The following is a 27,475-nucleotide window of genomic DNA, read 5'->3' as shown; positions in this document are numbered from 1 at the left end:
CATACTCCACGCAACCATGGTGGCCCATGGAATCTGCCCAGACTGACAGCTGATAGGAGCGTGCCAGGCATCCCAGCCGTGGTGGGCCAGAGGCATCCATCCCTGAGATAGCATTAAAATCCTCTCCCACGGTGACGCCTTGTGGAACACCCAACAGGAGGGATGCAAGAGAGCACAGCATTACAGGAAGTTGAGGTGGTGGGACATAACTTGACAGAAAGATGCAGTTCCTACCTTCCAGCTGACCCTCTATCCCCACATATATCTCCTGGGGGTCTACATGGGAGGCACCACTACTAATTCTGCAGCACACATAGAAAGAGAAAAACAATTATCCCCACAATGTAGGCACCCTTGATACATGGTGTAAGAGTGTCTGCATTAGCACATGGATGCCAATTGTGCGACTGTTCAGGGGAGAGCTCAGGGAAACGTCATGGTATTATAAATGTGACGCATCTCTTTGCTTTGAAAGTAACGAAGTGCAGCCTGATGGGTTGCTGCACCGTGCTGCGTTACTTTCTTGTAAATAAGGCCTTACTTTAAATGTACACCTAACAGCTGTACCCTCAGTTTTCAGGGATGTTTTTATTGTTTTTCTTTTAAGATATAAATGTTCTTTAGATGTAGACCTAACTATAAATCATTTTAAACTTTATATTTTGTCAGTCATTTTCAAAGTGGTTTCCAAAGTAATGTGATTTCAATTGTTATGTACTATTCACATTACTAGTCTCCCAATGCAGGGTCAGTACAAAAATCATAATCTCTAATATAGTACAGGAAAGTTTTTACTCTTACAATTACTGTTTTAGTATTGTAAATAAATTATACATTTTTTTCCATGCTACAAAGAAGAGAGCATTAACAAATTGAGTGAGAAAAATTATATATATATGTATATATTTATGTGTGTGTGTGTATATATTAATATATACATATGTATATATTACCTACTGGTGGTCGCCAGTAGGTAGTTATAGTTACAACCTAGTTTCCATAGGAAAAGCATTTTTTGATTTACTTATAACTTTGACCCTTCCAGGTCGCTCCACCTACCGCACGCCCCCCGTGTGCTGGCCTCCACCGCTGCTCCTGCTTGCTGCCGCCGCTGATTGCCTCCAGGGACCCCGCCCTTAGGCCTGCCCCCTCGCCGCCTCCTCCGCGCTCTTTCCCACCTTCCAGACCCCCGCCGCTGCTCCCCTGCGGCCCCACCCCCTTCCTCTGCCCCGTTCCCCATTCGCCGCCCCGCTCCCGCCTCCCAGCTGCTCCTCCCTCCCAGGTGTCCACATATAGCTGGGACCGCACTGTGGTGAGCTGTGACCCTTCCAGGTCGCTCCACCTACCGCACGGCCCCCGTGTGCTGGCTTCCACCGTTGCTCCTGCTTGCTGCCGCCGCTGATTGCCTCCAGGGACCCCGCCCTCAGGCCTTCCCCCTCGCCGCCTCCTCCGCGCTCTTTCCCGCCTTCCAGACCCCCACCGCTGCTCCCCTGCGGCCCCACCCCCTTCCTCTGCCCCGTTCCCCATTCGCCGCCCCGCTCCCGCCTCCCAGTTGCCCCTCCCTCGCTCCGCCCCCCACTCTCCATTTATGGCAGAGTCCACGCGTGCGCTGATTGTGCGCTGAAGGAGCGCCAAAGGCAAGCCCGTCTGCGCCCGTCCGCGCCTGGACCGCGCCCAGTGCCAGGACCCCTGGCCCCCGCCGCCGATGCAAGATTACCCGACAGACCTACGACGCCGCCACTCTCAATGCACTCAATGCCGGCCGGAACCCTGCCTGCTACCGAGCAACCCCGAGACGCACCCACGGACCCTTCGCCTGCCAAGCCTGCCGATTCACCTGCTACCAGACCTGCACCACCCCCGCCAAGTCGAGCACCAGCAGCAACCACCTGAAGTGCATCCTGCTCAACACCCGCTCCGTCCACAGGCACGCCGTGGAAATCTGGGACCTGCTCGACGCGACAGCACTGGACGTCTCCTTCCTCACCGAAACCTGGATGAACGCCTCCTCAGCGCCCAACATCGCCATAGCCATCCCGGACGGATACAAGATCACCCTGAAGGACCGCGTCAACCAGACGGGAGGAGGCATCGCCATCGTACACAAGAACACCATCCGCATCTAGACTAACTCCGACGAAACCTTCACCGCCGCCGAACACCTGCACTTCCAGATACACACTGACCCCAAGACGGCCCTCCGAGGCACCCTCATCTACCGACCACCGGGACCACGCACACAATTCAGCGAAGACATCTCAGACTTCATCAGCCCGCACGCCCTTCCCTCCGCCGACTACATCCTCCTAGGGGACCTCAACTTCCACCTGGAGAACAACAACGACAGAAACACCACCGCCCTGCTGGACAACCTCGCCAACCTCTGACTCAAGCAACTGGTGAACACCCCCACCCACTAGGCCGGCCACGTGCTTGACCCCGTCTTCTCATCCAGCAAGCACATCTCCTTCAGCCACGCCACCGGACTCCACTGGACCGACCACAGCTGCGTCCACTTCAGCTTCAGAAGAACTACGACCCACCACCACCCGCAACAGGTTCCCCGCCGAAGCTGGAGCAAGATCACCGCCGAGCAGCTCACCGCCTCCCTCAACCAGAACACTCCCACCAGCACAACGGACCCCAACGAAGCAGCCAGCAACCTCACCAAGTGGCTGACCGCCTGCGCCGATTACCTCACACCACTAAAGAACCCTCCCAGCAGACCCGGCAGCAAGAAAACCCCCTGGTTCACCGACAAACTCAAGGAATCCAAGAAGAACTGCCGCACCCTCGAGAAAGCCTGGCGGCTCGACCAGACTACAGACAACAGGACCGCCCTCAAGCACGCCACCCGCAAACACCATCAGCTGATCTGCGCCACCAAGAAGACGGCACTCAAAGAACGACTGGACAACAACGCCCACGACAGCAAGGAACTCTTCAGCATCGTCAAAGAATTCTCCAACCCCAGCGCCGGAAACAACGACATCACTCCCTCGCAAGACCTCTGCAACTCACTCGCCTCGTTCTTCCACCGCAAGATCGCCGGCATACACAACAGCTTCGACGCACAGACCACGCACCCTACCACCGAACCAACGCCCGCCACCACCACCCTCTGCAACTGGACCCCGATCAGCACCGAAGACACCACCCGCACCATGAACTCCATCCACTCCAGATCACCAACCGACCCATGCCCACACCACGTCTTCAACAAAGCCGACGCCATCATCGCACCCCATCTCCGAGACATCATCAACTCCTCCTTCCACACCGCCACCTTCCCGAGAGCTGGAAGCACGCCGAGCTGACCGCCCTCCTGAAGAAACCAACGGTGGACCCCACCGACCTCAAGAACAACCGTCCCATCTCGCTCCTTCCTTTTCTGGCCAAAGTCATCGAGAAGACCGTCAACAGACAGCTTGCCGCCTTCCTCGAGACAAACGGATCCCTCGACCCCTCGCAGTCCGGGTTCCGGGCCAACCACAGCACCGAGACCGCCCTAATCGCTGCCACCGATGACATCAGAACCCTGATCGACAATGGGGAAACAGCGGCCCTCATCCTCCTGGACCTCTCAGCGGCGTTCGACACTGTCTGCCACCACACCCTAGTGAAGCGCCTCAGCAACATCGGAATCCGAGAGAAAGCACTGGAGTGGATCATCTCGTTCCTCGCCGGAAGAACCCAGAGAGTCCGCCTCCCTCCGTTCATATCCGAGGCCACCGAAGTCATCTCGGCGTACCACAAGGATCTTCACTCAGTCCAACCCACATGAGCCCCCTCGCAGCCATCGAACGCCAACACAACCTCAACATCATCTCCTACGCCGACGACACCCAGCTGATCCTCTCCCTCACCAACGACCCCACCACTGCCAGAGCCAACCTACATGAAGGGATGAAAGATGTCGCCGACTGGATGTGGAACAGCCGCCTTAAACTGAACTCAGACAAGACGGAAGTCCTCATCCTGGGATCATCACCCTCCGCCTGGGACGACTCCTGGTGGCCCCCGGCCCTGGGCACCGCTCCCAAACCAACGGACCACGCACGCAACCTGGGCTTCATCCTGGACTCCTCCCCGTCGATGACCAGACAAGTCAACGCCGTCTCATCTTCATGCTTCAACACCCTGCGCATGCTCCGCAAGATCTTCAGATGGATCCCCACTGAAACCAGGAAGACCGTCACCCAGGCACTCGTCACCAGCCGACTGGACTACGGGAACACCCTCTACGCCGGAACCACAGCCAAACTTCAAAAAAGACTCCAACGCACCCAGAACGCCTCCGCGCGACTCATCCTGGACATCCCTCGACACAGCCACATCACCGGACACCTGAGAGACCTGCACTGGCTCCCCATCAGCAGGAGAATCACGTTCGGACTCCTCACCCACACACACAAGGCTCTCCACGACCTGGGCCCCAAGTACCTCAACGACGCATGACCTTCTACACGCCCACCCGCCAGCTACGATCAACCAGCCACGCCCTCGCCACCGTACCACGCATCCGCAGAGCCACCGCCAGAGGAAGATCCTTCTCCTACCTGGCAGCCAAGACTTGGAACTCCCTCCCCACCCACCTTCGGCGAACCCAAGACCATCTCTCCTTCAGGAAGCAGCTCAAGACCTGGCTGTTCGAGCAGTAACATACCCCTCTCCCCTAGCGCCTTGAGACCCTCCCGGGTGAGTAGCTTGCTTTACAAATACCGTGATTGATTGATTGGCATCGTTTAACGAATCTCTATGCCATTTTTCAAAAAGTTGCTCTTTTTAGGTCAGCTCCTACCCCAACTTTGGAAGAAAGGTAGAGCTTGTTTCAGAAAGCGACCTTTTTTTTTAAATGTTGCAAATCCGTTGAGCAGTTTTTGAGAAATTAAAAAAATAAGAGTAACAAACCCAATTTCCCATAGGAAACTTTGTGCAAGGCTACAGCTGAAACTACAGAACGGAATTACCCCAAATTTGGCACAAAGGTAGTGCGTGGATCACAAAGCAACCTTTTTTTTCAAATGGTGTAAATCCGTTCAGTAGTTGCTGAGAAATTAAAAAAAATAAAATTTCAATAGCTGGGTGGAGCCTAAGTCCTGTGCACGAGCTTCATTGTGATTGGCTTCTAAAACTTAAAACTAGGAAATGTTGGCAGCCATCTTGTGGCTCAGTAGAAGCAAGTCGCTAGAAAACAGAGAAACAAAGGTAGAACAGAAGAGAAGGGGGCAGAGTAGAAACACCCTGACTGACTAGGCCTGGTCAGGGGGTCCCAGAAGGAGCCCCAGGGCCGCCCTAAAAAATGTACAAACAAAAAAAAATCAAGGTAATTCACGCTGGGGTTGCGGGTTCCCGTGTTTTATTTTAATGAGACCCAGGGGTGGGTAGGTCCCGGGGGCATTTCTTAAAAAATAGTAGCAGTCTCGGGGTTTCACTCATGTTGGGAGGGAGTTTGCACAGCCCCCCTCCTGGAGCTCTTCATCTGCTTATAACTTTGGCGTCATTTGACGATTCTTTACGACATTTTTAAAAAAGTTTCTCTTTTTTGCTCAGCTTCTATCTTGAAAATTTAGGGGTGACTGGTCAAGGGGGAGCTGAGAAAAAAGGGGGGTTGAAAACGTGTTTTCTCAATGGATTTTCCATTGGAAAATTTAGACAAGGCTACAGGTCAAACTGCTGAACAGAATGTACGCCAAAATTTGGCAGGGAGAAAGGTCTTGGTCCAGAATCCCGGTTTTGTTGAAATGGTGTAAATCCGTTCAGTAGTGTTTGAGATATTAAAGGGAAAACATATATATATATCTGGTCGGTGCCTTACTCCCGAGCACGACCTTGCCTCTGATTGGCTGCTAACTCTTCAAAGCAGGAAGTGTCCTCTGATTGGCTGCTAACAGTTGAAACCAGGAAGCCATCTTGTGCCTTGCATTGAGTGAAAATATAAAAGAAAGGTTCCTGGGTCAATTTAATATAGCGGCGCTCTGTGTAATGATGATTTGGAGGCAGTGAAGGCTTAAGATTTATTAACAATAAAGGAGATACAGGTGAGCACCAGGCAGCACGACTTCCACTGCAGGGCACTAGTAGGAAGATAACCCTTTCACGCTCCCTGTGCCCAACATCACCACTTTAGAGGTATGCCTTTAGAACTAAGCCAGTCCGTCAGCTCACAGCTGTCTACCTTTGCGAGCTAGTACGCTGCTGTGCCTGTACCTCTGCGAGCTACTACGCTGTTGTTCCTTTGGGAGCGGACAGCTCGTAGTTCTGCCTCTGTGAGTCGAGTGTAAGGGCTGCAGTTATCACTCTGCGAACCTGGGTACAAACTGTTCATAAGTCTCACTATATGAGCATTTTGTTATTCAGTCCGTCAGCTGGCATCTGTCCGAGGCATTTCTGAAAACATACCGGAGCTCTGTCTGTGAGAGATACCCCTTTCACGCTGCCTCTCCCCACATCAGTAGGTAACGCACCCTTTTCCCACATCACTAGCATACCATCAACAACCTTCTCCCTCTGCGAATCACTGGTGGGCTTGCAGCTCTTCCGGTGCGACTTCTGGGGTTCGCATTTTAATGAGCCAGCCCGCCGGCTTGCAGCTCTCTGAGAAGAGATGCAATGGAGGCAACGATGATGCAGGTCGGATACCCAACATTACTCTGACATCCCCAAGCAGCAGCTTCTTGTCCACCATTCCTGCTCACCCCCAAAAACAAATGTGACAGGAACGTTTTCAAATGTGGCGCCTAACAAATCGGCTGGTGTTGCAGTTTTAGTAAAAAAGATTCTTGTGAGGTTGGACAAATAAGAATATTAGTCATGCATGGATTTACATATAAAACATTTTATTAAAACAAAAAACAAAAAAAAAACTATGTATATAAAATATTTTATTAAAAGAAAACAACAACAAATAAAACTAGGTACAACCATTGGGTCTCATCCCTCGACAATTTGTGAAGCACAGACTGCAAGACAAAAAGAAAATAAGATGGTGTGTTATGCGTCCAGCAAAGGAGAGAGGAAGAGTGAGATACAAGGAAGATAGAAAGAGAGAAATAGTGTGAGAGAAAGGAAGAGAGAGAAAGAGTGAGAGAGAGGTAGAGAGAGAGCAAAAGAGAATGAGAGAGAGGAAGACAGAAAGAAAGAGGAAGACAGAGAGGAAGACAGAGAAAGAGTGGGAGAGAGAAAGAGAGATATACAAGAAAGAGAGAAACAGTGTGAGAGAGTAGAGCGAGAGAGAGGAAGCGAGAGAGAGAAAGAGAGGAAGAGAGAGAGAAAGTGTGAAAGAGAAGAAGAGAGAAAGAGTAAAACAGTGAGAGAGAGAGAAAGAGAGTAAGAGGAACAGAGAGGGAGAAAGACTGAGAGAGTGGAAGAGAGAGAGAGAAAGAGTGAGAGAGAGGAAGAGAGGAAGATTAAGAAAGAAAGAAAGAAAGAGTGAGATACAAGGAAGAGAGAAAGAAACAGTGTGAGAGAGAGGAAAAGAGAGACAAACAGTGTGAGAGAGAGGAAGAGAGAGAAAGAGAGAAAGTGTGAGAGGAGGAGAGAAAGAAAAAAAAAGATGGAGAGGGAGTGTTGACACTGGAGAAAATATTCGCAACTCACCTTTGTGCCACTGGTGTGTCTCCAACCACGTGCCAGGACATATTGCACCCTAAACTTTAGTTATCTGAAAGATAGTATAGAATTAGTAATTGCAGACTATATACAACTGCACACACTCAATTCTCTGTTTAGGCTCTGTGCACCCAGGCTGCTGCATCCCATCCACTTCCACTGTCCATAAGTGTCTAACAGCCGCTGCGCACCCAGGGCTATATTATCAAGAACTGCGATAACATTATCGCCGCTTTAGCGGCAGGAAACTGCTGCAAAAGCTACGATAATGGGCTTGATAATATGGCCTTGTGAATTCCAATAGAAGTCCAGGTTTGATGTCCTTTACACCAGAACCTGGGCTTCTATGGGAATTCTCAAGGGCATATTGTCAAGCCACTTATCACTTCTTTAGCGGCAGTTTCCTGCCGCTAAAACAGTGATAATGTTATAGCCGTTCTTGATATTATGGTCCCCAGTCTGCTGTAGCCCATACACTTGCACTGACCAGAGGTGTATAACATTCGCTGCACACCCAGGCTGCTACACCCCATGCACTCCAACTATCCGGAGCTGACTGCCTGCCGCTGCGCATCGAGGCTGCTGCAACCCATCCACTCCCACTGGCCGGAGGTGATTGTCTGCTGCTACGCAAACAAGCCTCTCTGCTCACCTTCCGCCACCGGCATGTGTCGAAGAGAGTTGACCACGTGCCGAAGCAACCTCCTCAGCCGTTCCATACACTTAGTCAACGGAGCTCACAATTCAAACTGGGTGCTAATTGCCATGATGGACACGCATCATCGCAGGTTCTACATGTGCTCAGCTCTGGTGGTGTTGGGTGGGACTTCAATTTGTGAGTCAGAGCCAGTTAGATAAAAAGCAAGATAAGATTGTGCGTCATGCGTCCATCAAAAGAGAGAGGAAGAGAGAGAGAGTGAGAGAGAGAGAGAGAGAGAGAGAGAGAGAGAGAGAGAGAGAGAGAGAGAAAGAGTGAGAGAGTGACACTGGAGAAAATCTTCGCAGCTCACCTTTGTGTCACCGGTGTGTACCGGGACATAGTGTACCCTCAAGCTACCGTATCTCAAAGATAGTACAGAATTAGTAATTGTAGGAAAGACCAGTTTGCAGGAATGAAAAGACAGAGACGGTAATTCTCTTGATGTGGTTTAATCCTCAGAACATGTCTTGTAAGCAGCAAGTTTAAAGCAAGAATGACTGAACCCCTGTTAACTTCTACCTCCCAACCTTCTCACATTCAAAACATAACATTCCCAAAGCAACGTGAGGCAGCCATGAGCTGTGAGAGAAATGTCACGCTCTTGTCTGCATGCTTCAATGCTCCATACACACCTTACCTCCTTAAAAAAAACAGAGAAAGAAAAGTTTGTCAAAAATTTATGGTAAATTTAAAGATACAAAGTATGCAAAAAGAAATACTCAACTACTTTGCTACAGATGTGGGACCGACTGACATTTTGCCAACTCTAACAACTGTCCTGCTATTGGAAAACTTGTTTAAAATGCAAAAACAAAGGGTATATACCACTGCGTACACCTGAATCGCTGTGCAGCCTTTCTGCATCCAGGCTGCTGCACCCCATCCACTCCCGCCGCCCAGATGTATCTGCCCGTCACTGTGCACCCAGGCCTCACTGCTCACTTTATCGTGGTCACGGCACCCTGCACATCATGCAGCTCCATTCTGCAAGGTAATAGGTCTCGCATTGGGAACTGAGGGCCAGATGTAGGTGACCAAATACCGGTCGGTAACGGCCGATTTCGGCCGTTACCGACCGGTATTTGGAGTTTTAGATGTAGGGAGCCTTAAAAATTACCGATTCGGTAAATTTACCGAATCGGTACATTTACCGATTCTATAAATTACTGATTCAGTAAATTTACCGAATCGGTAATTTGAGATGTAGGTGGCACTGAAAACAGTGCCACAGGGCCTTAAGGATTCGTTATTTACCACCAACTACTAGTTGGTGGTAAATAACGAATACCTGTGTATATGCAAATCTGTGCATGTACACCTGTGCCATGTGACACACATACATACATGCCCTTAGGGCATGTATGTGTGTCACATGGCACACAAGCCTGAATCAGGGGTGCAACAGGGTGTCAAAGTGACATCCTGCCACCCTTGACTATTCGGTAATTTTACCGAATCAGTATTTACCGATTCGGTAATTGCCATTGATTCCTATGAACCTCAAGGCCCATAGGAATCAATGGCAATTACCGAATCGGTAAATACCGATTCGGTAATTACCGAATCTTAAGGATTCGGTAATTGTTACCGAATATTTACCTACATGGCATTTACCAATTTGTAAATACCGAATCGGTAAAATTCGGTATTTACGAATCGGTAAATGCCATTTACCTACATCTGGCCCCGAGTCTTGATATCGCCATGGCAGAGGATATACTAGTGCACCTATCATCATCGCAATGTTGTACACCCGCTCAGTGCTTGCGGTGCTACTAACTCAGTGAGAAGTGAGACCACGCACTCTAAACTTTAAAATGGCCTAGAGCACGTGCGTCTATTTTTTATATTAGTAGGGTCACATGTCCTGTGACGCCTGTGTTGGATGGGTGTGGTGTGGGTGTATACCAGCTGTGAGGGAGTGGCTGTGGCATCAGTGTTGCCAGATTGGGCTAGATCATGCACAACTGGGCTATATTTTGCAGATCGTGTGGTAACATTTTAGTTAGTGCTAGTTGCCAGATTATAAAGATAAATACAGAGCTCCAGCAAAGTAGTATGTTAAAGCGCTTTATTAGACAAATATTTACTTGGCATCCTGCTGCAACATCAATTCCAATGCATTCACAGCCTGCTTGACGCTGTCCCTGCCCCTCCTTCCCTGAAGTAGCAATATTGGGCTAGTTTGGGCTACTTTTCGGATGGCTTTGGGCTATGGAAAGCTTAAAAAAAGGTAAGATGGTTGCATACACTGTCCAGAGCAATATGTAATGTTGTAGGGCCTAGGGGCAGCATGTTGCCTACATAATGAACACACGGACACAGATAGATAGTGGAACTGGGTACGGGCGCAAGCGTTCAACTCCTTTTTATTACCAGGGTCACATGTCCAGTGACGTCTGTGCTGGATGCGTGTGGGGTGAGTTTAAGCCAGCCCTCCGGGAATCGTTGGTGCTGGTAACAAGTACAACAGTAGTCATCGGATCATACACAGGAATTCAATCATAAAGCGTCTATGGGGGCGTGGCCAAGATGGCGGGGTAGAAGGACGTGTCGACTAGAGCTCCCGACCCCATCGGAGGCCCGAGCCCTTAACTCGGCAGCGTATTCCCCCCGGAGCTGCGCAGACTTGCTCCGCTGATAGAGGAACGAGCGACGGTTTGATTGTAGCCTCCAGCGCACGATTTGGTGCTCGATTTACCGTGTTCCCGGAGCCGTGCCCGGGATCGGCTAGAACCAAGGCTGCTACAGTGCCCCGGCCCGGACGGAACAGCAAGGCGTCGGACTGCCCAGGCGTGGGTGAGGCTCCCTGGCTCCTACAGGCTGCACAGCTGAGCGTCGCGGGGCGGAGCGGTGAGGTGCCCGGGAGGAATCCGCTGCCCCCCAGCGCCCTAAGATGGCGGCAAGCGACGTTGATGGACCCCTGCCCGGGGCCGCTGGAGGGCCACAGACTGCACAGTGAGCCGGCTGCCCGGGGCGGGCCGCCCAAGCTGTCCGGCGGACACCACCGTCGATGCGGTAAGCAGTGCGCCTGGCCCAGACGCTTTCTCAGCCGGGACCTGGAGGTCTACAAGCCCCGAGGTGCTGAGGGGACCGGGGACGGAACAACGCAAGCGCCCGGCCTGGAGGCCTAGCTGGGCAGCGGGTGAGTCCGTGCACGGCCCTTAGCGGCGCGGCCCCCTAGTGGAAGCGGGCTGCTACCGGCGCTCCATACTCACCCCCCAGGCACACGGCGCCCCAGGAACACCGGCGACACTCCGCCCGGGCGTTACAGCGCCCTCGTGGCCCATGGTGCTTGAACTGCGTACCGTGCAGCACGCTGTTGGCGGTGGGGCGGCCCAGTGGAGTGGAAGATCGCGTAGAGCGCCTGGAGCATCTGCATCGCCGGCTGGGTCCTGGAGTACACCGCACACCGAGGTACTGGCTGGACAGTGGGGGGGGCTACGTGGTCCGCAGGGCCGCAGATAGGTCCTGAGGCGGTGCCCGACGGGGTGGCTCCCTAACAGAGGTGGTCTGCCACCGACGGAACACGGTCACCCCCCCTGACGGGCGGCGCCCCCGTTGCCTCGGCTACCTTGTGCACGCACTACGGAGCACCCGCGAGGCCCGGGGAGCTCGGGCTGGGTTGCCCCTGGGAGATCCTTGAGCTGCACGGACACCTAGAACAGCCAGAGGTGGACTGGAATGTGCGACCGGAGCCCACAGTATCGAGGGACGTAACGACTGGGGTCGAGGACGGCTCCTCCTGGGCCGGAACGGCAGCTACGGGACCCTCGTGGGGACGGCTGCGGCACACCCCCTCTTCAGCCTGAGGAAGAGCTTCTGACCGGGACCGGTGGGGTTCTTTTGAGCAGACGCGCATCGTCGCCGGCACCGAGCTGGGACCAGGCTCCCTGAGGCCCGGATTCCACGTGCAGGAAGGCACAGACTGGCGAGGAGGCCTGATCATGGCGGGCCAGAGAGGAGGGAAACGCAATGATCGCACCGACCGCACACTCCCGGAGATGCTCAACAAACAGCAGACCAAGGGGGACAGGGCTTCTTCCTCGCCTGGGGCAGCTGGGAGCTCGCAGTCTGGTGCAGCAGCAGAACCCCCGGTAACTAGATCCTTTTTGGAATCTCTCTTTGGGACGCTGAGGGAAGACTTCCAAGCCCTCAAACAAGAAGTAGCGGGTGAGGTGCGTGAGGTCCGAAGGGAGGTGGAGGGCCTAGGCGAGAGAGTGGAAACTGTGGAGACCTCCACGCACAGGCAAGCCGAAGAGATAACTCTTCTCCAGCAGGAAGTTCTGACCCTTCGGGAACAACACCTAGACCTACAATTGCACAACGAAGACCTAGAAAACAGGTCACGAAGAAATAACATTAGAGTCCGGGGTGTACCATCCTCGGAAGAGAACCCAGACATTGTTCAATACTTGCAAGAACTCTTCCGCATGGTCCTGGGAGAGGGGGATGACTTCCCCATTAGAATTGACAGAGCGCACAGGGTGGGTCCCGCCAGACGAGCTAATGGCCCCCCTCCAGACATCTTAGCGTTCCTCCCGGACTTCCCGCTGAAAGAAAAGATCATGGCAGAGGCTCGAAAGGCACGCTCTCTCACTTTCCGGGATCACCCAGTCGCCTTATATCAGGACCTGTCCACGATCACGCTGCAGAAGCGCAAGTCGTTCAGGATTGTGACAGACTTTCTTCAACAGCATGAGACACCCTACTCATGGGGGCACCCTTTTCGTATTATCTTTAAGTGGCGGGGAGAGACGCACCATGTGCGGAACCTCCAGGATGCCTGCGAAATCTTGAGCATCACCACAGAGGAGGCGGACTCCCAGACGCCTAGAAGGAGGCGCACACCTGACGATGGCTGGCGTCGAGCCACGAGCAGGAGGAGAAGGACAGCGGACCCAGCACGGAGGCCAGGGTCTCCAACGATTAGAGCGGAACAAGAAGCGGCGGTCCGGACTGCGTCCACGGTGCTAGAAGGTTCATCAGAGGTGGCACTGACCGCTTAACTACGTTCCGGGGGGAACTCACAGTAGCAGTATTTCCATGGCGGGCTTTGATTGATGGGGGGGGTGAAGGTTTGACTACGTGTGGCTGAACGTCCACTAAGGTAACATTCCACGGACTGGTCCGTTTGGGCTTGTCCGGGACTATTTCAAGTAGTTTTGGGTGTACGGGTGCGGGGGGCAGAATGACCCGGGGGGTGCTGCTGAGGAGGGTGGGAAGGGATCTGGGGGAGTTATGGTGGGTGTTGAGAGTAATGGGGGGGAAGGGTTGTTTAAAGTTGGGGATGGGGGAAGTTGGGGAGGGAGAGTTGGAAGTTACCTTGTCCAGTGCTTCTACGGTATTTGTGAATGCTAGTGTAGATATTCGTATATGCTTGGCGATCGTCCTGTTCTCACACGCTCTGGTTCGCACACATAAGCAGAATCATCCAATCCATCCATGGCAGAATTGAAGATACTGACCCTGAATGTCAAGGGGTTAAACAACCCCACGAAAAGGAGGGCCATCCTATCTTTATTAGAAAACTCTCGGGCGGACATCTGTCTGCTCCAGGAGACCCACTTGTTAGCTAATGATTGCCACAGAATGAGGTCCCTTCATTTCCCTACACAGTTCTTTTCCTCCAATACGACTAAAACTGCGGGGGTGGCTATTCTTCTGTCCAAATCGTTTAAAGGGGAGGTGCTGCACAAATTTGTAGAACAAAAAGGTAGGCTTCTTGCCTACAGACTTAAAGTGGGTACTCTCACGTTCACTGTAGGCACCGTTTACGCCCCGAATGAACAGCAAGATAGATTTTTACGCGGGGCTCTAGAGGAGGTCACGGCTTCACCGGACACGCACATTATGCTAGGGGGGGACATTAATTTGGTCTTTGACTCCGCGAAAGATAGATCAGCGCAGCGATACCCACAGACTGGGGAACTCTCACAAGCAATCAAGGCTCAGTTAGTTGAATCCGATCTGCATGATCTCTGGCGCGAACTCCACCCTACTGACACGGATTTCTCCTATTATTCGCATGCCCACAAAACTTATGCCAGACTTGATTATCTACTGGTCTCTGGCCCTGTTCGTGACCTTGCCACGGCCTCGGAAATGGGTGTTTTATCTCTGTCGGATCATGCACCGGTCTCGGGGACCCTGCATCTCCAACCGAGCTCAGCCCGGAGGGGGGTTTGGAGGCTCCGGGACACCCTCCTACATAGGAGGGAAGTGGTGCAAAGCATTACTGATTCGATCAAGGACTATCAGCTGCACAACTCCAACGCTGATACTTCCCTGTCGACTCAGTGGGGGGCTCTCAAGGCAGTGCTACGGGGAGACTTTATTGCGATCTCAGCGGCAGATAACCGTGAGAGGAAACGGAAACGGGACGAACTCACCCAGAAAGTCAGGGAATTAGAGACTGTGCATCGCCGCACTGGGGCTCCAAGAGTCTGGAAACAGCTGAAAGCTACGAGGAAACTCTTGTCCTCATTGGACCTTGATAGGGCGGAATATGCAGCATTGCGCCTCAAACACGCATATTATACTGGGGGGGACCGATGTGGCCGCCTGCTGGCAGCCAAGCTGAGAGTGGCCCATCAGAGTCGCCAGGTGAAGGAACTGGCAGGAATTGCGGGACAGGGGATCACGGGTGACGCTGAAATTGCCGAGACCTTTCGCCGCTTCTATGCTGATCTATATAGAGCGGACGCCGCCAATATGGAAGACGCGGAGGATTACCTGGATTCGGTGGCCCTACCGTCACTGACCCATGAGCAGGCGGCTTATCTAGAAAGAGAGATTAAGGTCGAGGAGGTGATGGCGGCGATCTCGAGGCTCAAACTAGGGAAGGCCCCTGGCCCAGATGGCTATACAGCCCTCTTTTATAGAACGTTCTGCGGGACGCTAAGCCCTATCTTGGCCGCACTATTCAACTCCTTCTCTGACCCTGGAGCTATCTCTCCGGATCTGCTACTAGCGACAGTGTCTGTCATTCCCAAGCCAGGGAAGGACAGGAAGCAGTGCGGCTCGTACAGGCCAATCTCCTTACTAAATTTAGACCTGAAACTCTACACTGGAATTCTTGCGGCGAGACTGGCGCAGCACCTCCCTGGCCTCATTGAACCGGATCAGGCCGGTTTCGTGCCTGGACGGCAGACTGTGGACAACACTAAACGTGTTGTTCACGTCTTGGAAAAGGCCTCACGTATTCCAGGGGAACGTATGCTCCTCTCAGTCGATGCGGAAAAGGCATTCGACCGGGTGCACTGGCCCTACCTCGAACGAGTCATGGCGAAGCTGGGGATGGGGGAAAAATTCCGAACCATGGTCTTTAATTGCTACAAATCCCCCTCTGCTGCGGTGCGCGTGAATGGCTGCGGCTCGCGACGGTTTGATATCGAACGCGGCACGAGACAGGGTTGTCCCCTCTCCCCCCTTCTCTTCGCGCTCTACATGGAGCCCTTTGCCCAGCGAGTGCGGCAAAACGTGGCCGTGACCGGAGTACGAATGGGGGGTTTCACCCATGTAATAAGCCTTTACGCAGACGACGTTATTTTCGCGCTGGAAAACCCGAGGCAGGCCCTACCCGCCTGTATGGCGGAACTCAAAGCTTTTGAGACAGTAGCCGGCTTTCGGATGAATGTGGAGAAATCCACAGCCCTGGACCTCTCCTTGACTCTGTCGACGAGGAACGACCTCCAAAGGCTCTTCCCATTGCGGTGGTCGAAGGATCAGGTACAATATCTAGGGATTACGTTAGCTCCCACGCTGCAGGCGATGGTTTCCCTTAACTATGGGGCGGTTGGCAAAAAGGTGAGAGACGAACTAGGGAGATGGAACAAAGGCACGCTTTCCTGGCTTGGTAGAGTGGCGGCGATCAAAATGACGGTCTTACCCCAAATTCTGTATCTATTCCGGGCACTGCCCTTGCAACCACCTACGGGCTGGATTCCACAAATGCAAACTGACGTGTCCCGATTTGTGTGGCAAGGCCGTAAACCCCGAATGCGCCGCACTCTCACGACATTGACACCGGAAACTGGAGGACTGGGAGTTCCCGACCTCCGCAAATATTTCCAGGCGGCCCAATTAAGATATCTGGTGGAATGGAGCAGGTGGGAGTCCGATAAACACTGGCTCTTCCAGGATCAGGCGGTGGCCGGACGCCCTTTACAAGAAATACCCTTCCTCCGCCGCCCACACCGCCCCTCGAATCTCTATGCTTCTTACATAACGCGGGTCCCATTGAAAGTATGGGACGCCACGAATCGCACATTTGACCTCACCACGTTTCCCTCGCCTTTCACACCAATTGTAGACAATCCCGACTTCACACCGGGGATGGAACAAGGGGCCTTCTCACATTGGAGGGACAAGGGCTGTAGGGCACTCTTCCATATGTACGCGGCGGATGGAGTTATCCCCTTTCACAGCTTTAAAGCTTCTTATCAGTTAACCGAATCAGACCGCATGAGATACTGGCAGGTACGGCACTGGGCCTTGCAGCCGAGTGTGAGGGAATCTGCTGACAGGAGGCTCCTCCCATATGAGCGATGGCTAATCACCCGCACCTCAGACTCCAAACTTATCACTGACCTATACAAACTGCTTCAGCTCCCGTCTTCCCACTTCTATATTCCCGGTAGGGAGCGATGGAATAGAGAACTGGGGAGAACGCTTAGCCTTAAAGAATGGGAACGTATTTCATACAGAGCACGACACTCAGCCTACCACATGGGCCTCACAGAAACCTTCACAAAAATATCCACCTACTGGTATCACACCCCAGAAAGGCTACACGAAATGAACAGGCTTCTTAGTGACAGATGCTGGCGAGAATGCGGGCAGGTTGGCACGCTGACACACATCCTCTGGGACTGCCCAGTACTGCAAGCCTATTGGTCGACAGTGATAGACGAGATTGATGAATGCTTCGAGATTGCACTGCCCCGTTTTCCAGCGTATACCCTACTGGGTCTGCCAAATGACTTAATGTATCCACTAAAATCTAAGAGGGGGAGGCAGATTGCCATTATGCTAGGTTCTGCGGTACAAAACATACTGATTCATTGGCGCACAACAACCACTCCCTCACGCACGGGTTGGCTGCACAGGTTGTGGCATGTTCTGGGGATGGAAAAAATGTCTCTTACGCTAGCAGGAGATGTGACTGGTTTTGAGGAACTGTGGCAACCCTTTCACTCACTGCTGGCCTCAGAATTCACCGAAATCACATGCCCGAGGTACCTCAGGTTACTGCGGCTTACACCCCCTTTGTGAGGCATGGTTTCGTTTGGGACAGGACTGCCGGGGACTCACGGGCGTATGCGGGGTGGGTGAGAAGAAGGATGGTTGATTGCTTTCATGCTACACGGCACTGGACAGGGAGGGTGGGGAGGGGGAAGTTTGTTGGGGCATGTTGTTCTATTAATAGAGGTACAAGCCCATAGGGCACTGCTTTTTTCTTGTTCTCTTTTTTTCTAATCTTTCCTTGTATATGCCTCTGTGCGAAGAGCAGGACATTAAAACAGCCCTGGGGCTGGGTCTTTAGCATTTCTGATCTTGAGTTGCCTCTTACAGCACCCATTGCATGTTTGTAAATTGCTTTCTATATGAGCTGTACCTTTCTAATAAAATGCTTTAAACATAAAGCGTCTATGACGTGTGCTGCAGTAAGGTAGAGGCACCAGATGTGAAATAATACAGAGAAGATTCTATCGTAAAGGGTCCATGAGTTGTGGTGCACTGAGGTAGGGGCAGCAGATCTGAAATCATGCAGAAAAGATTCTATCATAAAGGGTGCGTGAGTTGTGGTGCACTGAGGTAGGGGCATCAGAAGTATTCAGCGTTTGCAGAGCTAGCGATGATACGTGGTCCGGGCGGGCCGCACTGGGAGCAATGTCTGTTGCCTAGTGGACTGCGTCATCTGTAAACGCGACTCGAGCAAAAGATGAAACATGTATGAAATATATTGTTGAAACATGTAGGTTTCAGGCACAATATAGTTAGAAATTAGCATTTAAAAAACCCTAGAAATTCACTGAAAAAAACATGTGTTTAGGCACGTTATGGTTAGAAATTAGCATTTAAAAACCTTTAAAATTCACTGAATTTATAGTTAGAAATTAGTATTTAAAAAACCCTAAAAATTCACTGAAAAAAACATAGGTTTCAGGCACATTATAGTTAGTTGGACATTTTACTGATATAAAACCATAGAAATTCCCCTGTTATATTTAATTCCGCTAACTATAACTCGTGCCCCGCAATGCACTACTGATTACGTCACATATGACATCATTCATGACATGGTCAGTGATGTCACTGATGACATCAATGATGACATCTCAAATGACATCACTGATGACATCACTGATGACATCATCCATGTAAAAATCTGATGCACCTTCTCACACCCTAATATAACCTTTGATACACCGTCTCCAAAATACAGAATACCATTTTTTATACCATAGACACACCAATACCAGTTACTAAATATCTAGTCACTGATTTTTAGGTCAACACATACATCCACTCATTCATCCATACAATCACTCATACATGCAGTCAATCATCAATACAACACTATCATATGCACTCACACACCTACACAGACACTCATACACCAGCACTCCTCCACAGTTACTCACACACCTAGTGAGTCAGGCAAAGCATCAATCACACTTTCCTTTACTGGCCTATACAGTTATACACTATTACTCTCTTATACAACCACTGATATAAGTGCACACTCATCCATATAGCCACTCTTACAATCACTGACTCTTACATATAATAATTTGTATACACCAACTCTCACATACACTGCCTTTTACATATGTACTTAGTTGGACATGTACCACTGTGACATCCATTCACTTACCAACACACCCAAACACACACTCACCCACCCATACAACTGTTTCCACATGCACTCTTAAACTCATACACCCAGTCAATCAACAACTCACACAACGATGCACAGAGCCACCCCCCCCACCCAACCACACACAGACTCAGTCTCCCATACAAATACTCAGGCAACTAATCAATAACCCATATAAACACTCATGTAGCTACTTAAAAACGGATGCAGCAGCTCACACAACAACAGATTGATAGAGACATTCACACAGTTTAGTCACTAACCCATGTATTTAGTGAGACACATTTAATCACTCACTAAAACAGTTAGTGACACACCTACTAAATCCTCCATCCAGACACTTATACATCCACTCATTCTTAAAAACAGCTTGGTATATATATAATACATATTTAAATTTTAAACAAAACCACATTTACTGGATGATGTCATCAGTGATGTCACCTGAGATGTCATCAGTGATGTCATCAGTGATGTCAATGACCATGTCATGAATGATGTAATATGTGACATCATCAGCAGTGCATTGCGGGGGCGTGAGTTATAGTTAGCTGAACTAATTATAACAGGGGAATTTCTATGGTTTTGTATGAGTAAAATGCCCAATTAACTATAACATGCTTGAAACCAATGTTTTTTTCACTGAATATATACATGAACAGTCACAATCCTGGCCCACTTTGTTGCTGATGATGTCTTCCAGGTACTCACCACACACACGGAGAAGAAATAGTCTTCAATAAAGTGCTTTAATAGTGCCAATAGCACATACTCTGTATCAGGCTAGTGCCTGCAATGACGCGTTTTAGCTGTCAAAACGCGGCCTTGATCACATGATCACATATATGGAGGGAGAGGAAAATTTTCTCCCTAAATCTATAACACAAAGCACTCACACTCCAGGCTTGTAAATGTGTCATTTTATGATGGGCAACGCGTTCGATCAAATAGTCTTTATCAAAGTCTGATTTGCTCTTTTGAATACTTCGCCTAATTGCAAAAAATAATACATAAACACAAAACAGGGACAACTCAGGTGGGTGCATTAATGGATAGGGAGCACAGACTACAGTAGATGTCAATTAAGGCAGATTAATATAGGAAAAACGATAATGTCATACTGTAAATACATCTCAACACATTATAATTGTAAATGGTGACTGGCAAGCACTAAAAAGTTGCATTATTATGTGACATTCAAATAAATTCATCATAGTGTAAAAAACAACAAAATAGGAGCTCACTCAATCTCTGTTGAAAAATTACAACTCATCTCATGAACAGTGTTCCCGCACAAGGAATTGGTCACAAAAATATGTGCTGCTACTCTTGACCCCAGCCCCACAAAATTTATATAAAATCAAATGCCTTGCCAACATACATTTCTTCCCTGTGATGGAGGCAAACTGTTGCCAGTGTTTATCGTACCTGGGTGGTGCCTCTTTTATTGACATTGCTTATCCACAGTCAAGGTCATTTGAACAAACATTCTATGAAGTAAATCACAAGGTGAAAGTCTCAAAGACCACCCAAATTGCTGGTGTAACCCGACCCATTCTATGAAATTATACATACATAAAAACACATCTTAAAATAAAATACTATTTTTTGCGGCATATTATATTATACAGCCAGTACCCATCTGTTAAGAGACAGAATACATCAACATAATGCACTGTCACTGCTTGTCCATAAAACAAAATGCAGTGCAAGAATTCAAAGCATAAAACTTCCACATGGTGCAAGGATGGTAGCTTCTGGTGATTGGGACTAATTTCAAAGAAAAGGGGAATACTTCTTTGAAGGCTTTGACTGGAGACACTCTGAGCGAAAGAGAGAATTCTGAACCAGAAAACAGTAAACACAGATATAGGTGGAAAGTGGTAGGGTTTAGGGTTTCAGGATAAGACAGGAACATGGTCTGATACTCATCCAATATGCACAAACGGTTCTTCATCATTGTTCAAGCCTCTCAGGGATTTGCTATCGAGGAGAATAATGTATTTCAAGTCCAGAATACTCAACTTCCTCTCGCTGTTGCCCCCTCTTGGTGTCACTGCGTTCTTTGCAAAACAAAAAAAAAGTCAGAGTGACCGGATGCCAATGGCAATGCCTAGCCACTGGGTAGTTGGGGTCCCCATTCATGATTGCTCTTAGATGCTCAAGGGTGCTTTTTTGACTGGAAAAATAGTGCTGCCCATGTACATGCCACCACATGGGCACACCAAGACATAAGCACAATAGTCACTGTTGCAATTGATAAATTTACCAATGTGCTCAGTCTTACCAGTGGGCAGTGTGTACATTTTAAACTTCTTACTTGTTCTGCAAGCTGTGATGTGTCCTCATTTATGGAAGCCTTGTTGTTCTTGCAACCACCTGTCTCTGGTATGCTCGTGCCCATGTAGCTCTTTACCACCATATCCTTCAAGGATCTAGCCTTGCGATATGTTACCTGGGGATGAGAGTTATCTGGTTCCCTATAATAGGATCATTCTTCACCAAGTGGCAATGTCTCTTAAGCTTCTATCTGATGATGGGAGAGTCAGAATTGAAAGTTGTAAACATCCTTACTTTCTTGCCTAAGTAATTAGCCCTCTGCATTTAAATCAATAGGTTTTGTTGGGGAGCTTGGCTGCCTTGGTACTAGCTGTCTTAAGTAACCTGGAGGGATAACCCCTTGCCTTACCTCTGTTTGTATTTTCTCTCTTCCTCTTCCCTATAGGCTTAGGATGTACTGCAATTCTGCCTGGCTCTTCGGAGAATACCAAAAGGGATGCTCCATATGAGCTTCTGTGGTAGTGACTTTTGGCGTGTAGTATTCTATTGTCAGAAGTGGCCCTGGTGCTGTCCACCGATTTAGGAGAAATAGGCTGGTCTCCACAACCAGTTGGCTTCCAACACTCTGTGGAACACATACGGAGACGGCTGATGGTTGCTGTGGCATTGCCTCCTCAAATCCCTCCTCAGATACCGTTTTCTTACCAAATTTGTTTCTGTTATAAAATGCCACCAACTCTCTGCATACAAATTCCGCAACTTATCTGCGGGAATTCTTTCTTTTCAACTGTTTTGACTCTTGGATGAAGGGGTCTTGGATCGTCACATGTAACACCCTGTTCTGAAGATGGCCTCATAGATTTACATCAGAATAGACCGAAACGTTGATGCCCTAACCGATTTTCCTTTCAGATTCTGTTAAGATTTAATCTGGGTATTTAGTTCCTATGTTTAGGACAGTCTCCATACTGTATACTCTGGGCCATATTACGAGTTTGGAGGTCCTCACCTGTGAAAGCCACCCATCTGGTCCCAGGAAGACTGCCAAGCCCAGGTGCTGTCCACCGATTTCCGAGTTTAATCCAGGATGGGCGGGTGACGTAATATGCTCTACAGTGCCTACATCGTCACCACCATCATAGTCAGGCCCCTCTCTGTACCATCTTTGCTGTAGGATCCTGGATCCCGGCGCCGTGGTGGTGGTGGTCAGACAGGCAGCATGAGTACAGTGGTCACAAGGACCACTGTATTCGCCATAATCCTCTCTGTGGAATGGGTTGTTGTGCATTGATAACTAGCCACACCTAACTCCCATGGATTTGTCAGTTCTGTTACCATTGCTTTTGAAGTATCTCTGTGTTTTGAACCCCGAATGAAGCCATCATTCTACGAACGAAATATAATGAATTAAAAAACACACCCAGTTGCATTGATTAATTTCTTTCTTTAAATAATATAGAGACGGTTGTGCTTTGAATTGGTTTCTCGATGTCCTGATTAGACATCTGGCAAGTAGTTAGAACATTCTTTCTAAAGATACTTCCAAATAAATCCATTGTAGTGTTAACTGCCTGACACTAATGGGCCAGCAGAACTGCCTGTTTTATCTTACCTTGCTCTAGGAACCAGAAAAGCACGAACAATTTCCTTTAACATAGAAAGTCTTTTGAAGCCTAATTTCACTCGAGATAACTTAAGAAAATACATTTGCTATGTGTCAATTTACCGTGAAACTAATGATTATACCTGGTTACATAAAATGCAGTTTCCTTATAAATGTTAAGCCACTTATTAACAGAACAGATTTACACAGTTAATCTATATTATAATGTAAATGTGCTGCTCCAAGTGCATGATTTGTATTTTGCTGTAGGTACCGGAACCCTGAGAACCCTGAAAGTAATCTCTTTTCTTCCTGCTACAGGTGAATGGCATTCTCACCGCACTACCAGCGTACTACCAAACCAACAAAATCCTGGTTTTCAGCAGCGGGGGACGTGCAACCATTAAGACGGATTTTGATATCAAAATTACATTTGACTGGAACAACTATGTTACAGTCACTCTGCCCAGCACGTATGCCAATGCGGTCGGTGGTCTGTGTGGAAATTACAACCAAGTTAGCAGTGATGACCTGACCATGATGAACGGGGGCACAGCTGCCAGTGTTGTTGACTTTGCTAACAGCTGGAGGATCAGAGAAGTACCTGGGTGTACACCAGAATGCACTGGGAATTGCCCATTGTGCACTGAGGCTCAGAAGCAAGTCTACGCGAGTGAAGCGTATTGTGGAATTATCAACAAAGCTAATGGGCCATTCAGTAGCTGCTATATAACCATTAGCCCGGAACCCTTCTTCATCAACTGTCTCTTTGACGCCTGTGTGTACAAAGGCCACTTCACAGTTTCTTGCAGCGCCATTGCTGCATATGTGACAGCATGTCAAGACGCTGGCATTCAGATACAAGAGTGGAGAACACCTTCATTGTGCAGTAAGTTTCACCTGAATTTCTCATGTTTCATTTAACAGAGACCTTTCACACCCTACGCATGATTGGTCCACAATTTAAACCTGACCTAGAGTTGTGATGAGAAAAAAACCCTTCCTTGGTTGACCATTACCAAAAAAGCCTATTTTTTTTATTCAGAAGCACCACATTTTTCTCAAATAAAGTAAATTGAGTGTAAAATTAGTATTGTCCAAGGGATATCATCCCTGTGCTTCATGTATTTGCCATAATTTGGTGCCTCTGGGGTTACTACAAACTCCTGGGTTGTTTTTTTCTATATCACACTTCATAAGTTGTCCAACCCAATGACCACTTCAATGCTAGCACATCAAAAAAGGGACAAACAGTTGACCAGTAAACATTAGAGTGCAATTAGAAGCAAGTGTGACCCACTAAATGGTTCCCACTCCAGGACCATCATAAGGAATTTCATAGATTTTACAAAGATTGGTTCAGCTGCCAGGTGAATAAATGAATGAAGGAATGAATGAATTTAGTACTTTTATAGCGCTGACTGTCACCCTATGGGTATCCTGGCGCTTTTGACTGAAAGGGGAACCTTGATGGAAAAGAGGTCAGGCCGAGTATATTGAAGGCGGAAAGCTAAGATTTTGGAATTCAGTCAGGGTGTCTGCTTGTCTCAGGTTCAGGGGAGTTCATTCCAGAGGCGGGCACCCACCACATTGAATGCCCTCCCTCCAGCCCTGGCCCATTTAAACCGCGAGACCGACAAAAGGCCGGTACTCGAACAGCGAAGATTCCGCTTGGGTTGGTACCACCTACATTTTTCCTTCATAGGAATAGGTCCCAGTTTGTGCACTGCTTTGAAAATCAGACATAAGGACTGAGTTTGAGTTCACAAGGTAGAGGCTTAGGTATCCTTGCGGAGGAGCAATACAGCACCTCGGTCTTTCCGCTATTAAATTGAAGGGAATTTCTCCTGAGCCAGCCAGCCGTGCATTGCATGCACGATGGCGCTGAAAGATGGCGCTGAGGAAAGCAGGAAAGTGTCTCCCCAATCCAAGATGGCGCTACTGCCCACAAAGGATGTTGTTTTTTCCCGCTCGAGTAGCGGGTGAGTAAATAATTCTTTTATGGTGCAAGTATGTGGCTTGGCAAATAATATGAAGTATGCAAATTAAATTTAAAAAAAAACAGAGCTAACTGTTTCACGGCGAAATTATTATTAATAACAGATCCCAACGAGGAAACTCAGCTTCCTACTGCAGCGTGATGTTATCCCCACAGTCTAAGCTGTGTAGGCCTGTAGCAGCTGGGTGCCCTTCACTTCCATTAGTCCGCCAGTGTGCTATTGCTATTTTAATTTTAAAGATCATTGCTGAGTTAGGTGAGCGGTGGTAGAATTCTGTATGCAGGCTGTTGGAAGCTAGGTGTTCTAGACTACTAGATGTCCTAGACTACTCCAAAGATTTGAGGAGACAGGTATTCAGGGTACAGCTCTGCAATGGTTCATGAGCTTCCTAGCGCAAAGAACCCAGACCATCAACCTAGGTCCACTTAAATCATGCAGCCTAGAGCTCAACAAGTGGGTGTCGGATGGACCATGTCATAGCCCCACATCAGTTAATATCTATGTAGCCCCTTTGCTACAACAATCAGATCCCATGTATTCACACCTATAGCATATGTGGATGACACCCAAGTTTGACTGGGAACTTTCTTCAATTAAATGTTAGTAAAACCAAGATCATGTTTTGTGATAGAGCCCAACTGCTCTGGTCCCCGGATCGTTGGCCAACAGATTTAGGCAGAGCACCTACCCCAAAATCTACAATAAAAAACTGTACACTTGGACCAGGTAGATCAGGTAGTGGTTACCACTGGCACCTGCTTTCATATGATGAGTCTTTCTACAACTTCCACTCGTGATTCGCAAAACCCTAGTGCAAGCACTAGTGATAAGCTGCCTGGACTATTGCAATGCCCTCCTAGCTGCTGCAAAGGAGTCTCTACTTGCCTAACTTCAGGCAGTCCGGAACACAGCAGCTCACCTGATTCATATTATGCCGGCTGGATCAGCCTTCTCTCCCCTTCTACGATCGCTCTATGGCTTCCAATCCACATTAGAATCATTTTCAAGATCTGCTCTTTAGTGCATAAATCAGTGAACGGCAAAGGTTCCAGATACTTGGCTGAAAAATATATTCCATACCAGCCGAGTAGACATTTAAGATCTATGGTTAAAGCTCTCCTTGCTATTTCTTGACTTGAAAAAACATGTTAGGCGGTAGAACATTCTATTACTACTGGAATAAACTACCCTGTCTAATTTGGAAATGCACTACCACCTGCATTTCAGAAAGCTTCTCAAAACCGAGCTATTTCCATCCTAGCTCTGCCCTGCCTGTGTCCAATTAAGGCATTTGATAGTGGCTGTTGGGCATGAATGTTCCATACATGGCAACCAACATATATATCTGCCACGATTACCCAACTATATGTGAAAATGATATCTTGACTTTTTTTTGGCGCCATGTTAATCTTTCGCTTGCGCAGAGGTCTAGGCCTATCCCTGGTATTGTGAGGTCCAGAACCAATTCCGTGACCTGGGGTTGGCATACTAAGTGTGTCCTCATAGTGGGTATTGGAGTGCTTTCCATGCCCTGGGTGCAATCCTTTAATTGGGGGTGGCAACGTACTCTTTTTTTGGGAAGCAGTAGTGTGAATAGACCTTTGTCAAGAAAAGTCACCTACTGGCTCCTTTCATGTAAAGTTCCTCTGTTGCTTGATACCAAGAACATTGCTCTGACATCATATGTCATGCGTGTACATGCAGTGAGTGTGTAGGACATGTATAGTAGGATGGCTCTGTGTTTTGTTAGTCTGAATACTAAGACCAGATGGATCGATCTTGGATACCCCTGGTTTAGTATTTCACAAGATGGAAGATCAACATTGCTTCCCCAGACAGTGGAAGTGTATTGCATTCTTTCCTGTGGCTGGATTTTAGATCCAGACGCTAAAATGAAGAAGATGCGAATATGGCTAGCTTTAGAAATACAGTGAGTACCTTGTTAGCAAAAGGCTGCTGATTAGTTCTGTCTGAGCACCGCCATTTTGTTGAGGTGAGGAGGTGGATCTGAAGTTTCTGTTGTTGAAGGTGAGGTATTCTCTAGGCAGGACATGTCCTCTTCTCCTTTTTGATTACTGCTTCAGGGAGACTGATGGCAGCTGGGTGCAGAGCTCTCACTCTGTTGTCCACTTGTTTAGGATACTTCGGCTTGGAGCCACCCTCATTGCTACCTGCATTACCTTGCCCAAAGACTGAGCCTGAGGAACAGTTATAAAATGACAGTTGAAAATGAACCACCCAATCCAGTTCTAAAGCTGCCTGTTGATCCACATATGCTGTCTGGAAAGGGTGTGCAAACATGGGATAACCCTCCTCCTTATATTCCAGTTCGAAGGAGGAGTGTGCTCCAAAAAGTGTTGCAAGGGCTTCTTTGTGGCCAGGGCTGCTGTTTTCAT

The 27,475-nt window shown here is 48.9% G+C and overlaps 1 protein-coding gene across 1 annotated transcript in view; it reads left to right on the top strand.

Annotated features, from left to right (window-relative positions):
* Positions 1-27,475, top strand: part of LOC144769650 (IgGFc-binding protein-like) — a 573,708-nt gene that overhangs the window by 397,254 nt on the left and 148,979 nt on the right. The window contains exon 13 of the mRNA XM_078653825.1: positions 23,401-23,968. Coding sequence (XP_078509951.1) covers positions 23,401-23,968 — 568 coding nt within the window. The remainder of the gene's footprint in view (positions 1-23,400; positions 23,969-27,475) is intronic.

This window comes from Lissotriton helveticus, chromosome 7 (assembly GCF_964261635.1).
Source record: "Lissotriton helveticus chromosome 7, aLisHel1.1, whole genome shotgun sequence".
Lineage (NCBI taxonomy): Eukaryota > Metazoa > Chordata > Amphibia > Caudata > Salamandridae > Lissotriton > Lissotriton helveticus.
The sequence above is the reverse complement of the archived record's forward strand: the minus strand, read 5'-3'. Positions and strand labels throughout refer to the sequence as shown.